Source organism: Anguilla anguilla, chromosome 6 (assembly GCF_013347855.1).
Source record: "Anguilla anguilla isolate fAngAng1 chromosome 6, fAngAng1.pri, whole genome shotgun sequence".
In the NCBI taxonomy this organism is placed as follows: Eukaryota; Metazoa; Chordata; class Actinopteri; order Anguilliformes; family Anguillidae; genus Anguilla; species Anguilla anguilla.
Window position 1 is genome coordinate 52778943 of NC_049206.1, and position 14787 is coordinate 52793729.

Genomic DNA, 14787 nt, shown 5'->3' on the forward strand with positions numbered 1-14787 from the left:
AATAATTATTTTCTCAGTCATTTTCACTTTATTACTTTTGAGGATTTTATCCTTTGTATTTCTTTGGAATTTAACACCAGCATTCCATTTTTAAACCGGCCGACCTGGCCTGTTGGTATTGAACTAGACGATGGCTTCCTCTTCTCACCTCTGTTAAAAACAACAGCAAAAATACTATGTTAAGCATTAACATGGCACAGATAAACATCACATTAATTCTTATTTACAATTTTCTGGTAGGAATGGATAGATACTGTTACTGCCAATTCAATTTTCACTGAGAAATGTTATTTCAAGGAATTATCTAAGGAATCCATTAATTTACAATGAAAGCAGGTGAGACTAAACCTATGGTTCTGCCTGACTGACTCCCCTGACGTAATACATTATAAACAGCTTTGCTACAGGGAAAGAACATAAGTTTCACGTACCTTTCTTTACTCTCTCTTTTTTTCTTTTTCTTATTATCCTGGGAAAAATGTGAGAACAGTTAAATACCCCTACACGTTAACGTGGCGTCAGGTTTCATATAATGCCCAACTAAATGGTGACAAGCATCCAAAAGCATATCTTTTTTTGCAACAGTACATTGGGGAACCAGCACACATTTTACCACAAGAAATGCCATTGCCATGATTATCATGTTCTAAATTATGACTAAGAGGTCTTTGGTAGATTCATGCCAGTGTCCCTGTTTTTTCTAAACACAACATGGCTGCCAAATCATGTGAACCTGTACCATTTAAATTTCAACAGCTTCAAAGGAGATCAGTTTGTACACTCCTGGTGCATGACTATTAACATTTATACTTGTAATAAAAGCACAAAATGAGTAGCAAGGGTGGGACGCGGTGGGATTCATACACACAAAACTGTTCGACTCACCAAATTGGGCTCTTCTTTTGCTTTCTGTTTCTTCTCCTTTATCATTTGCTGGTAGACTTTGTAATTCATGTATTCTCTCTTGGGTGGCTGCGTTAGACAGAAGTCATTAGATTTTGCTGACTCACTGTGCTTGACCACATACATTACCTTGGGGCTAATTCTTCAAGTGGAGAAACAGCATTTTCATCAACATACGAGAAGATCACAGTTTATCTTTTCTAGGCCCCTGACCCTCGAACAATTGGCTTGTACACAACTGTGTTCAAAGACCTTCCTCTTTGCATGGCTGATGTACTAGTTTTGATATTCTGGGAGTCCTACCTTGGCTCCTAACATGATGGCTCGATCTTGTTCAAAAACTCGCTGCTGCTCCTTCTGGTACCCGGTGATTCCAAACCTGTGAACTTCCAAGCGGGCCTTAAAAAACAGGAAGGACAGTTAAATCCCAGTTTCCAGCAAGTAATTCAGAAGATAAAAATGGGAATAATAGTCAAAAAGTTTCACTTTCATGTTCGAATTACAGAATTTCAATAACAGGCATTTGCATGCAGCATGACATTTCATTCCAGAAAATGGCAATTATTCCTTGTCACAGTAATAGTAAAGTTATGCTGAATTAATTCACCTTTTCCAGACTTAGGCCCACGTCTTTTTGGTCTACTTTCTTCTTGTCCTCTGTAGGGGGAATCTGTAAAAAGAAAAGTCATCAGTGCTGAAAGTGTAATTGCACAAATTAAATTCTGCCAAACAAGCAAAAAAAAAAAAAAAAAAAAAAAAAAAAGCCAAACTGAAACACCACATGCCAGTGGTGATTTAAAAAAAAAAAATCTGAGTAATACGTAATCATATTTCCATTGGGTCAACAGAGATTAATGCAAATCTTTTGTGAAAAAGCAATATTTTTCACAAATCCAAAATCCAAACACAAAAAATACCAGAAGCAGGTCTATTTGCCCAGTACGAGCCCAAACATCCTGAGTGTTACATGTTTGTTATGATCGTCATGACTCCATGAGGGACCGGAAAGGTCCGTCTTGAGGGTCACTATCCAAAGCCTGATGAATATTTCATAAAGTCATAAGAGACACCAGTGCTATACCAAAGAGAACAATGTGCCCAGCCCCTGACAATGATGGTACAGTGCACATCAAATTCCCAAAATAATAATAAAACATTCAAATATACCATTCAAATGTACCTTTAGTTCGAGGCTGGGAGTCTTTTTCGTTTTCTTTTTCTTTGAAGGGTTCTGAAACGTCACGATCTCTACTTGTGCTGGCCTTTTGATGGCACTAGTTGTGTTCTCAACTTTGCAGGATTCTGGGACAGGAACAGGAGGCACCGCGATATTCCGTTCCAGTGAATTTGTGCATTCCCGAACACCGTCCTTGGCGTCGTGGCCACTGTCAGCAGAGGGGTACTCCACGTCTTCATTTGACTTCTTTCTTTTAGATTTAAGCGATTTCTTTTTCCTTTTTTCTTGAGGTCCATCCCCTAAAAAATGTTTAATTAAGTATGACAGGATTTTAATCAAAACACTTAAGCTGACTACATTTTATATAGTAGAATACTGCACACGTTCGTCTCCATCCGCAAGCACAGTGTCCCTTGGTGCTATACGTACATATCAAACCCAGCTGTACCTAACTAAATTGTTTCAGCTAAGGTTACCTGAGCTGTAAAACAAGCTATCTAGAAGTTACCTTTCAGGTGAAGGATGCATTTCCGCCACTGGCCTAATCAGAAACCGAAGGCAAGCTTACTGTAAATTGATAAATAGGTACACTTACCAAAATCATACAGCCTGCTTAATACATCGTCTAAAAATGTATAATCTGAGTCCCCTCCAACGTCATCAGTTTGTAGACTCATTTTAGAATGCCAGCTAACTAGCTCGTAATTTTATATCGGTTAAAAACTGTTCATGTACCTATTCTTCTTTTAAGTCAGCTTGCAATAACCAATATCACCAACTCTTCTCACGTGTTGTTGCAAAGCGGAAGCCGGTGTTTGTATGGCTTTCTCAGGCCACCGTACGTGGGACATTGCGTGATGACGCAAAGCCGTGGCTCTCCTGACTGAACGGCACCGCCCAAACATGTGAAGTAGTCTGTTTCTGGTTTTAAAAATCACAAAGTTTTTTTTGCATTTTAAATAGTCACTTCATTGCACATCACTGTGCACTTACAGTACAGATCGGGTCCGTATTGGACTTTTTTCATTATTAGGAATGGCATCGAAAGCCCTGTATTCGGTAAGTATAGCCAAATTGTTGTTGAAGTAACTTGGCCAGCTAGCTAGATCTTGTAGTAAACCAGTTAGCATGCTAGCTAAAAGAGTACAGTAGCTCGTTTGTTAGCTAAAATGAATGTCAAATATGTGTCATCTGGCTTAGCTAGCTGCATGGGTGACATGTAATACAGCCATTAATGTTTGTTCAGTTAAACGATATATTTTAGCTAACGTTAACAGGCTATGAATGACATTGTTGCGCTTGTGCAGCAAAGGGACCCAGCTTTAAAGAAGAGGGATGACTTTGAGGATATCCTGGACGAGAGGCGAAACTCCAGTGACTTAAGATATGCACTGAAATGTTACACACCAGTTCTCTACAAGGGCATGACTCCCTGCAAAGCAAGCACTCTCAAGACCATCGTTCTTCAGTCTGAACAACTCCGCTATGTTATTAATCAGGTACGACTACAAACTGGGTCCTTCTGACTGACGCTGGGGGTTGTCTAAATATTAAACTTTTAGACATGGGTACGATAGTCCGAGGCATGCAATTATTTTATTTCGCGCATTTCTTTATTTGTCACTGTGTCTGGACATGTGGGCTATACAAATTGTGAGTGCTTTTTAATTCATGTGGAACTCGTTACACTGCAATTATATATTGTAGTTGTGTTTTATGGAAAGAAACTGAGATTAACTGAAACACAAAGCAGTTTTCTTTTAACGTCAATACATGTTTAACGATATCCATATGCATTTACCGGTGCCGTTACATCAGCATTAATACACGTTAACGCACGCACAATTATGTTGAAATGAATCTTTCTCATAATGGTACTGGCACCAGGCATCTTGCATTTCCCTTACGTGGCAACGCATGTTTGAATCACATTTTCAGTGTTGCAATGTGTGAAACTAGTTGCATTTTCACGTTTGCAATGTTTCATTAATTGATTCAATTTATTTCCATTCATTTATTTCCCAAAAAAAGCTTTTGATTAATCTGCTTAAGCTGACGTCCGATTAAATGGCATTTCATAAAAGGCTGTTGTAAAAACTGTTAGATTGTGCTTGCCTAGTGTACATATTTTCTAGGAAAAGCCCTACCCAAGAAAAAAATGTGGGCGTGGCATCCATACTTAGAGATTAAACTTGTTTGTCCACCAGTGACTGGTGCCTGTAGACCGGTCATGGCTGAAGAAGTACCTGAGGCTGTAGTCTCTTCCATGGACCCAGGGCATCAGACAGTTGGGTTAATTGTAACCGTAACAATGAAGTCTGTGCCCAGGTGTCGAAGGAAACGGGGGAGGCCGCGGACATCGTCCAGGATGAGGCGGTGGCCATCCTGGACGAGATGGCCCACCGGCTCCAGCTCAGCACCGTCCGCTTCTTCGCCTTCGCCCTCTGTAAAGCCTTCAAGACCCTCTTCCGGAGCGTCCGCGTCAATGAGGAGGGAATCCAGAGAGTGAGTCCCCCCCTGCCGCCCCCGCTGCCCCCTTCCAGCGCATGTGCCACGGTCAAAACGCCAGCCTAAAGAAGGCGGATTTACTCAGGGAGATAGGAGGACAGTGATTTCTTGCAGCTTTGGACCCCTACAAGGGTCACAGTCTACTACAGGGCTGCCCAACTGTGTTCCTGGAGATCTACTGTCCTGTAGGTTTTCATTCCAACCTCAATTTGGCACACCTGATTCTACTGATTAGCAGCTCTTGGGCAGCCCTGGTCTCGCAGAGTTCATGTTGCCTATAGATGCATCACCAGTGATGATGTACGAATGTGTGCCTCCTTCAGGAGCACCCCAGCCTCTAACATAACTGCCGTTTCCCCTCTCAGCTGCAGCAGGCCATTCAGGAACACCCGGTGGTGCTGTTGCCTAGTCACCGCAGTTACATCGACTTCCTCATGATGTCATACGTCCTCTACACATATGACCTGGCCCTGCCGGTCATCGCTGCAGGAATGGGTGAGTATCTAGGCTGGAGGCACCAGAATGGCGACCCCTGAGATCTACTGGAATCTAGAACTCCTCAGAGATCTGAGTGCGGTCCACATTGGTTGGATCATGGAGGTGGTCTTTTACAGAGGGCTCAGGGCAAATGAGTGTGTGTAGATGTGCTGTTCACTGTTGGGTGGATTCTGGAGACGGTTTGAGATGAGTTCTATTTTCAAACAGAAGCTTTTAGTCACTTTTAGTCCCCAGACTCCAAATGTGCACTGCTGCTAAGGGTAACGGTGTGGTTTCACTGGCTATGCCAATTTACAGAGAGCTGCGCTCATATCTCATTTGTGTTAATGTACGCAACTTTGTTTTGTCTTACAGACTTCCTTGGCATGAAGGTTATTGGTGAGATGTTGCGAATGTCTGGCGCCTTTTTCATCCGAAGGTCATTTGGCGGGGACAAACTGTACTGGGCCGTTTTCTCAGAATATGTCAAGACAATGCTGAGGGTAAATGAAGTGCACTAATGTGTTGCGAAACACCACAGAATACATTAAAAAGCTAGAAAGGCAGGGGTTGGGAACATCCTGGCATGCTGCCTTTCTTGAGTGCAATTGCAAAATTGCTGTAGTGAATTATGCAATCAATGTACGATACCAAGTTTTTTGTACAGATGAGACTTCAGTACTCATTGGTCGAACTCAAGCTAGTTTTCGAAATTGTTGGAACCCTGTCAGAACGACAGTACCATAAATGGCCACAAGAGGAGGCCTCAGTCTGTTAACGTTTCAGGAGATTTTGAGGAGATTCTCAGGATATTGTGTTCCAAAATTTCTGCTGCATTGACCTTTGATGCATCAATTTTGGTCGATCACATTTCTATAATGTATTTTATCAGTTAATAATTTATACTTTTTGGTAGTGCTACTTATAAAAAAATGTAATGCATGGCATTGGTTTAATGTGTTGATGTTAATTTGTATAATGTTTACTTTGCACTTGACATACATTCTTTCTTGCTTAGAATGGATATGCCCCAATTGAGTTTTTCTTAGAAGGGACAAGAAGCCGGACGTGCAAGTCACTGACCCCTAAATTGGGTAAGTAAGCAGTGTAGACATTTCGGGGACAGTGCTTTTTCATCTGAACGGGGCAGTGCAGAGGACCTCATACGCTGGCTTAATTTCAAGTTTGATATAGGTCAGTGCTGACTCTTGCATGTATTTCTAAAGAAGGAAGTGTGCTGTGGCAATAACAGTTTTTAATGCTGCATTTGCCACATTTCCTGTCTTATTTTCTTCTAAGCCAGTAAGTTTTCAAATGTCACTCATATCTTACACTGAACAATTACCTATTGAAAGAAAATGCAAGGCCGATCTGAACATCATGTTTATTTTTAAATCTTTAGTTTGAAAGTGTATTGCTAAGTTAAAGGCAACCTTTAACCTTTAAAAAACCTGGAATCTGGCTCCTGGCTGACTTGGGCAGTAAATGTGCTCGCTCCTTTGCAGTGCCGTTTGTGCGATGGGCTGTTACTGCATAAGAAATAAAGAACTGGCCATCTTCAAGCAAAACAGCCAACAAGCAGAGATGCCTTTGTAGTTTTTAAACTTGTTGTTTTTCAAGTTTTACAGATTTCTGACGATTCGCTCCTCTGTTTCGTCTCCCTGTCAGGCCTGTTGAATATCGTGATGGAGCCCTTCTTTAAGGGCGAGGTGTTTGACGTCAGCTTGGTGCCCATCAGCATCAGCTACGAGAGGGTTCTGGAAGAGACCCTTTACGCCCGCGAGCTGCTCGGGGTCCCCAAACCCAAGGAGTCCACCTCGGTAAGTCAGTCACAGGGAGGTGGGACTCAGTTTGTCCTGGTATTCAGTCAGTGCCTCTGCTCACAGTCCTCGACTCTGTGACATTCTTAACATTACTGTGGCCGCACAACCACAGCCTCAGATTGTGTTTGCTGGCCCCTGTACTGGGGAACTGCTTTACTGTACTGTATTGTGGGATACGCATGGCTAAAATTGCGCGTGGCTAATTAGCAGATTTGATCTAATTTGCGGAGGGGAATTGGTTGGAAGGAAAAGTAGTATGTGCACTGCCCTCGTGGAATTGAGTCTGACACCCGTGGTCAACGGTTTTTGTGTGTGTGTGTGTGTGTGTGTGTGTGTGTGTCCCCCCCCAAGGCCAGCTGTCACACTCGTCATGCCATCAGTTAGCCTGACAGCTGCGGAGCTCACACGAGCCCGCGGTGTCAGTATTAACGGGGGACGAATGAAAACCAGCAGTGCTACCCAGTCCTTGGGTATTCCTGAGCTAGGCAAACCGTGCTTACTGTGTGCACGTCAAAGTTAAGATAAGTTCCTGATTGAGTCCCAGCCTCAGTGATGTGATTGTGCGGAGGTGGGCCCCTCCTTAGTGTTCGTGTTCGTTTTCAGGGGCTGCTGAAGGCTCGGCGGATTCTCAGCGAAGACTACGGCAGCATACACGTCTACTTCGGGCAGCCCGTGTCTGTCCGCAGCCTGGCCCAGGGCAAGATCAACCGCTCCCAGTACAACCTGATTCCCAGGTGCGCACCAGCCAGTGTGCCGAATTCTAAAATTACACTGCTAGAGATAGAACCAATACGGATAGAATCATAGAGCCCTTGCTATTGGCTGAATAGGCTTCACTTGTATTTATTTTTGCTTGTGAATGATAAATATCTGGCAGCATGACAAGAAAAATGGATTTCTTTGGAACTTTTCAGCTAGGAAAGACTTCAAGGTGATTTGCACATAAGTTTTCATTAAACGCCAGCCGAAAGAACCGTGTCTTAAGCTGAGCTTTAAAACCAATCTCATTTTGTACCCCCGTCTCCCTTTAGCATCCTGTGTGAAGTTGAGTCGATGTTTTATTTTACCGTTTCTCGGCGCTCGGACTCTTGCTTTCGCAGGTTCATTCCCCGGAAGTCCGACAAGGACACGCAGTGCTTCGTGAACGACGCGGCCTACACGCTGGTGCGCCGGCAGGAGGAGAACATGGTGCTGCGGCCCTGGGTCCTGATGGCCGCCCTCCTCGTGCAGAACCCGGACGGGATGGACCTGGCGCTGCTGGCCGAGCGGACGGCCTGGCTGAGGGGCCTGGCCCGGGCCTGCGGGGCCTTCCTGGACTGGCCCGGTACGACGCTGCTAATTTAGCGGCCGCCGTCCGCCCGTTTTTTACGTAGCCGTTTGGGCGGCGAGTTCTCGGCAGGTCGAGGGTGTGTGTGTGTGTGTGTGTGTGCGTGCGTGCATTATGGGTGAATAACTCCAGTCCTGGAAGGGTTTTTGGACTAAGTAGTCCACACCCCAGGTTTCCAAGTCTTAAAATGGCTGCTAATTTAACAGAAGCCACAGACACTCTGGCTCGCCTGGAGTCACGCACCTGTTCTGCGTCTACTCTACATGCAGCATGTCAACGTATATTAATGTATCTGCAGTAGACAGATTGCATAATTAAGCAGGCATCAGCCCTCTGCTGTAAGCTGCATAAGTGTCACATAATTAAGTGGCTCTTTTCAACAAAGTACACATTACCATGCCCTTAAGCGTTGTGTCCGCCCTGCGGAATGATAAATAAGACGTATGGGGAAATTGCATTTTCAATGACGTCGGTAGCATTTTTAATGCGGAATTCTACTTTTTTTTTTTTTACCCCGGGATTGTTGTTTGCCAGGAGCAGTTTGTATTACACGGGTGTCAAAAATCAAAGCCTTTGCCTCAGTCCTCCCGCTTCTGCCCAATGAGAGATATCCATTACTCCATTTACGCCATGACTGGGTGAGTTTTTCGCAGGCGGAGCGTGTCCCTGAGTAATTCAAGCGGACGTCTGACACGGCGCTCCTGTGATGTCATTAGAGTGAAGTTTGAATGTGGAGCAGTTGAGGGAGCGCTGTAATAAGCTCCCCGACAGGGGAAGGGGAAGGGGTGGGCGGGGGGGTGTAACGGAACGCAGATGGGGCCACAGTCCTCGGAGGCCTCAGACTGACAGATCCCAGCGTAGTGCGGGGACACGCCCGACTGCGTGGATTACCCGTCGCCGAACCGCTGCCCGCTTGTCACCCCGAATCAAGCGTCACCCCCTTTCTCCTCCCCCCTGCCCCTCCCTCCCCCCCCCCCCCAGACCAAGCGCCCGTCGGTAAGGTGGTGTCCTCCAGCCTGGCGCTCCACCACGGCCTGGTGCGGGTGACGGGGGGGCGGGTGCGGCTGGCCGAGGGGGCGGCGGAGGGGGCCCAGGAGCCGGCCAGCCCCGAGGAGGCGCTGTTCAACCGGGCCGTGGGCGCGCTCTCCTGCGCCTCCTACAGGAACCAGGTCCTCCACGTCTTCCTCAGGCCCGCCTTGGCGGCGGTCGCCCTGGAGACCGCCGCCACCCCCAGGAACGGTGAGTGCTCCGCGAGCGCTCCGTAGCGGTAACGCGAGGGAACGCTCCTCAGCGGGAGCACGGAGGCGGTGACTGAAGAACGGGTAATTGCTCTTAGCAGGGCAGACGGCTTCGCTGTTCAAAAAAATGGTTATTATCTCGGTGTTGAAGGAGAGCACCGGAGATAAATGCAAATTAGACGGCACACTCCTTACTGATCAAATATTTGTTTGACATATTCCCGTTGCAGTATGGCGGCGTGCTGAATAGGTTCAGCAGATGGAAATTTCCTTGTGATATTAGCTGGATGGAAGCCATTCGTATTTAGACTGACGTAGATAACTGCTTTCCATGATGTTCACTCTTGAAGACTGAAATGAAATGTGACAAAGCCAATGCTCTAAGAAAACCCTCAAAGGGATAGTTTTAGATATTTAGGGGAGTTTCTGTCAAACACAAATTCAGTTGGCACGGAGTTTGCTGTCAAATCTTTCATTTTTCTCCAGAGTACCCCTCAGCATGCTGAACTTATTTGCTCGCAACACAAGATTTTTGCTGGCTAGGCACCTTTTTGTAAAGATGTAGGAATTAATTCTGTTAATTCAGCAGTGCTTGCTTTCAGCAAAGTTTTATTGCATTAGTATTAGTGCCCCTTTTGCCTATGTGAACAGTAGGCTCTTTTATTCAGAGGATAAAAGAAACTGTAGACTATTCATGGTTCTGGAAGCATGCTAACATCATGCTTCATGTTGCAGATGACGTCTACAGTTCCTTCCTGTACCTCCGGAATGTTTTTTCAAACGAGTTCATCCTCTGCCCAGGAGCCGCCGTACAGGTACTGTGGTTCTGTTGCACATCGACATTTTATCTCAGCCTTCCAGAATATTCCATTCACCTTTACTTCCTGAAGAACAAAAGTGGTCATGCTGGTGTGTGTAAGGAGCCTGATTCTTAAACTTTTTAAATATCTACCTTTCAAGTACATATACTAGCATGGCCTAGTGGATGGCAGACTTCTTCTGGGACCCACCTCATATGCACCCCACTTTGGGTCCTGACCCATAGTTTAAGAAACCGTGCCTTAAAGGGTTACAGAAGAGTCTCTGTCCCTCTCTCCCTCTCCCTCTCGTCTCTGTGTGTAATCCGAGAGCCATAGTTGCGCCCTTCTTTCCGGCAGGACTTTGAGGAGGGCTGTTACCTGCTGCTCAAGTGCGGCGCGGTCCAGATGCTGAAGCAGGACATCGCGGTGACGGAACGAGGCCAGCCCATCCTCTCCTTCCTCAGCGGCATGCTGGAGCCCTTCCTGCAAGGGTACCAGGTACAAACGCCGCCTCTGCGCACCTCTGCGTACATGCTGACGCAGTGACAGCCTTTTGTCTTAGCTGGCTCGGCCATATGGTGACGGAGACGCTTGCTCAGAATGGCTGTTTAAGCTAATTAGCCTAAGGTGTACACCCTGGGAGAGGCATACTTGAGCAGCACGTTAGCATGTTTGGAGTAGCACGTTAGCACAGCTTAAATGTCGATGTTTAAATGAATTTGATGCCATTTAAAGCGGTCATTTCTGTTTTCCACGTCGTTATTTAAAAAATTGCATCGCTGACAAAAACGGCAGTTGAAGTCACAACTCCTTCCTGGTGGTCACTTCTTGGAAATCCAAAATGTCTGATTTGGAACCTTTACCGCCAGTGGAATGGCTGTGGTTTTTTGCCGCAATGCAAGTGCTCAGAACACCGGTGTGAGGGATTTTGGGAGGGGTGTGGTTATTTGGGCCCGTCGCACGTCAGGCTCTCCGCACCGGGCGTTGATTTCCGTCGCCCCCTCTCCTCCTGCGCAGGTGGTGTGCCGGTACTTCTGCGAGGAGGCCAGCGAAGGCCTCACGGAGAAACAGTACATCCCCGCCGTCCGCAGCTTCGCCGTCAAACGCATCCTGTCAGGTACACCCCCCCCCCCTCATCCCGCCCCCTCCACCCAACCCCCCCCCCCCCCACCTCTCAAGGCCTTTTAACGCAGGAGCGTCCTCAGGGATCAACTGTGACTTAAAATCCCACCTGAGGCCGTGGTATCGGACATTTTAACAGTTTACTCGCACTCCCCCCCATGCTAAAGCAGGCTAACGTGCTCTAAAGTGGAGCACCATTAAACCGCAGATTGCAAACCTACCCAAAGCAATGAGGGCTAAAATGGCGTCTTGTTGGCTGGCCATGGTGGAGCTGTTAGGAATGAATGTTAATCCTTTTTTTTTTTTTTTTTTCCTTTGTCCAGATGGCCTGAAGTGCTACGAAGCTCTTTCGTCCGACTTGCAGAAGAACGCCCTCGCCGCCTTGCTGAGGATGAACGCCCTAAGAAAGGTTAAAGCGTAAGTTTGAGCCGAGCCAGATCGTCTCCAGGTGAAAAATGATTGGGTCTTTGAGCTTGCGCCGCCGTGCCAAAAGCCAGCAGTTAGCATCTGTGTTTCCGCTGGAGCGGAAAAGGCGATGGGGTTCTTACACCTGTCTGGTGATCCATTATTTTCTTTTTTCTTTTTCAGGGCTGATCAAGTTACTCTCAAAGTAAACAAGATGGCCGTGAAGACAGTAGAAGACACGCTAGGTAAGAGCGATTAGATAATGAGTCGGTGGATAAATTTGTTATTACAAGGTGCATGTTTTACGAGGTCCGTTTTTGTTCAGACCTTTCTCTGATTACTTTATCCCCAATTACCAATTTATTAAAAGCTCTGTGCTTGTAAGAAACGCCGTGCTATTTTAGGCATCTGTAAAATATGGTTTTAAACTTTAGAAAACCGTATTACAATACCCGCTTTCCTCTCGTGTCATAATTCAGTCTGGTGGCCTACATAAACTTTGTGTTGATCTGACCTAGATTGCACACTGTGAAACACTGTAACTATAAGTGATGCTTCATGTGCGGTGTCTGCGTTTAAACTGCGGAATGCAAGTCTGTCGGTTCTGACCAGTCGCCTCGATTTCCCGCCTTTTTCTTCCTCGCAGGGGGAAAGGTTCCCGCTCAGAAACCCGTCCTTGCCCGACTGTAACTGTCTCTGGGGTCTGGGGTCGATGCGAGCTCTGGAGAATAAACTATGCCTTCATTATCACAATGCCAAATTTTCCGAGACTACACAAGGTTACTGCGGAGGCTGTTCATCATCTTAATTTCTTTTTAAGAGACTCCTCACTGCCATCTGGGACTCCCCTTCATATACAAAAAGCTGTTCTAGATTTTCATAGGACTAATACCACTTAAGCACGGTTTTGGAGGTCTGCTTGTTGACTGTGTGAGCTGCATGTCTTTTGGATGTAGTGTAACTCATCCTGGTTTTGCCAAGCCTGTTTTAATAGTGAGGACATTTTGATAGCCTTCGCAAGTCATGATCTGACTCAAAACTGTTCACTTTTTGAATGTTTTGTAATTGAGGAAACAGAAATAATGAGGTCACAGTTCAAATTGTTTTTATTTATTGCAACGTGAGAATGAAGAATATAGATATGAACACCTGTTTTATATATATATATATATATATATATATATATATATATATTTTGTTCTCACGTTGTATTGTTTTTTGTTACTGGTTTGCTGCATATTGTATTTATTTGAAATGTTTACTCGGCCATTTGTTACTCTGCCGTTTGGATTGCTCCCTTTTGCGTGTCGAGGGAAAACGTGTGTTTGCTAACAAACTAATGGGCGATGTGTTTAACCGAAACGCGTGAATTCCAGTGCGGCATGGGCGAAACCGTGACCGATCGCATTAAAAGAACCAGCCGCAACTTCGGCGATAACGCCCGAGAAAATGCAGCCCTTCTGCGAACGAGGGCGAAGGGGGTTGCGTTTGCGTAATGATTCCGTCTTGTGCGACGAACGCAGCAACCGAACGAAATCCAGGAGAGGCGTCGCCAGGCTCGACGCTGAAGTGTCTCCTCGCGTGTGGCTTCACGGGCTCTCTGTGGTTCCCTATGCATCGTGCTATAACGGCACTCCGGGTGAGGTAAACTCCCCCACAAATGTCACGTCAAGTACTTCGGTTCCAACGGCTGTGGGCGACTCCCTGTTCACTCAATTCAGCTGCCGAAAACTCGATTTTTATCGATGTTGTGACATCCTAAGAACCGTATCGCCGTGCTGCAATTGATTTATTTATGTCTGAAGTGCAATTTTGAAAAAAAAAAAAAAAGCATGGAGACAGAGGTATTCGATGCCTCTGAGGCCGGTATGGTTCATGTTTTAAGAATACTGGTTTTGATCAGTGCACTCCCTTAATATCCAAGTTACCTGGTTTTGTGCTACTCATGATGCCCATGGTGTAGAGTGTACTGAAATGTCTGGTGGTAGGGGTGGGGGTGGGTGTAACACCTTTGGTCTGTCACTCCAAGCTTTGCCAATGTAATTATCTATGCGACTTTGTATAACTGTACTGTGCTGTGTGTAAAATGTGCCTAGGGGGTGATTTGAGATATTCTTGTAACCTTGGTGACCGAGGAGAGAACTTCATATGAGTTGCAAGGTTGACTGTCCTGTCTGTTCCAAACTTGTCAGTGTTTCATGTGACTCCACAGGCAGGGAAAAAGAAACATTTACAATAAAATATTTACAATTATTAAAATTTTCAATGAAAATAAATCATGGATCCTTACTGATTAAGGAGTTGCAGGACGTGTAAAAGGTCTGCATTTTTAATTGATACATTTTTTCTTGGAATGTAGGTCATTTGAAAATATAGATTCTTGATGAAGGTAGTAAAAGAAGATGGGAAACTTCAACCTGATTTCAAAGCATCGGGTCTTCCTTCACTTTGACTAGCAGGGGCCTACCACTAGATGGCAGCCTTGCTATTCTTTGAGCAGGACTCCTGCGTGTGGTGTACAGTCCAACAGTGTTGCTCTTGCTTTGCAGTCATTCCAGACGGAACTGCTGATATTCATCACAGTCCCACATCGCACTTCATGTTCAGTTTGGCGGGCCCTTATTTTCTATTTTTATCGTGTTACAGGAATGTTTCCATGAATACCTTAAAACGACGAGAGGGGGCACAGAATTCATATGAAGAAGCTATGTTTTTACATTGCTGTAGTGCCGTTCGGCGCTTCAGCATAAATGGTATTCATTGGGGTAATGTGGTGAATGACCCAGAGGCTGTTTCCCTGATGGCTGGAATGCCGGGTTCTTTGGCGTCGGAGCGGCAGGGCGTTCCTCCCGCCCTGGACACACGCGTTCATACGACCCCGGGTCAGGTCCGTCGCCTGTTCGGCTAGCGTGTCGTGTCGTGTCACTCGCTCCCAGGGTGCTCCCTCCCTTTTAACCTTGAGCGGGTTCGGCTTTGATCGATTCGGCTAATTTAGCCGGCGTATGTC

At 45.7% G+C, this 14787-nt stretch overlaps 2 protein-coding genes across 2 annotated transcripts; one reads left to right on the forward strand and one right to left on the reverse strand.

Moving 5' to 3' along the window:
- Positions 1-5: 5 nt before the first annotated feature.
- c6h1orf131 (chromosome 6 C1orf131 homolog) lies at positions 6-2904 on the reverse strand. The gene is made up of 7 exons (XM_035422418.1): positions 2676-2904; positions 2084-2379; positions 1511-1573; positions 1207-1302; positions 886-972; positions 432-469; positions 6-150 (listed from the first exon to the last, which is right to left on the reverse strand). Exons 1-7 carry the CDS (start codon positions 2755-2757, stop codon positions 24-26), a joined length of 789 nt encoding a protein of 262 aa, XP_035278309.1. The 5' UTR covers positions 2758-2904; the 3' UTR covers positions 6-23.
- A 31-nt stretch (positions 2905-2935) lies between these two features.
- gnpat (glyceronephosphate O-acyltransferase) lies at positions 2936-14086 on the forward strand. The gene is made up of 16 exons (XM_035422417.1): positions 2936-3139; positions 3388-3579; positions 4409-4585; positions 4954-5083; positions 5441-5568; positions 6084-6159; positions 6734-6885; positions 7492-7622; positions 7989-8212; positions 9197-9454; positions 10189-10268; positions 10611-10751; positions 11271-11370; positions 11699-11792; positions 11964-12025; positions 12427-14086. Exons 1-16 carry the CDS (start codon positions 3116-3118, stop codon positions 12468-12470), a joined length of 2013 nt encoding a protein of 670 aa, XP_035278308.1. The 5' UTR covers positions 2936-3115; the 3' UTR covers positions 12471-14086.
- The last annotated feature ends 701 nt before the right edge of the window (positions 14087-14787 follow it).

Coding starts and splice junctions, on each gene's coding strand:
- gnpat (XM_035422417.1), top strand. CDS start 3,116: ATGGCATCGAAAGCCCTGTATTCG. Junction 5,569..6,083: donor ATGTCAAGACAATGCTGAGG/GTAAATGAAGTG, acceptor TTTCTTGCTTAG/AATGGATATGCCCCAATTGA. Junction 11,793..11,963: donor GCCCTAAGAAAGGTTAAAGC/GTAAGTTTGAGC, acceptor TTTCTTTTTCAG/GGCTGATCAAGTTACTCTCA.
- c6h1orf131 (XM_035422418.1), bottom strand. CDS start 2,757: ATGAGTCTACAAACTGATGACGTTGGAGGGGACTCAGATTATACATTT. Junction 2,380..2,675: donor AAGCAGGCTGTATGATTTTG/GTAAGTGTACCT, acceptor AACATTTTTTAG/GGGATGGACCTCAAGAAAAA. Junction 1,303..1,510: donor TGGGCCTAAGTCTGGAAAAG/GTGAATTAATTC, acceptor CTGTTTTTTAAG/GCCCGCTTGGAAGTTCACAG.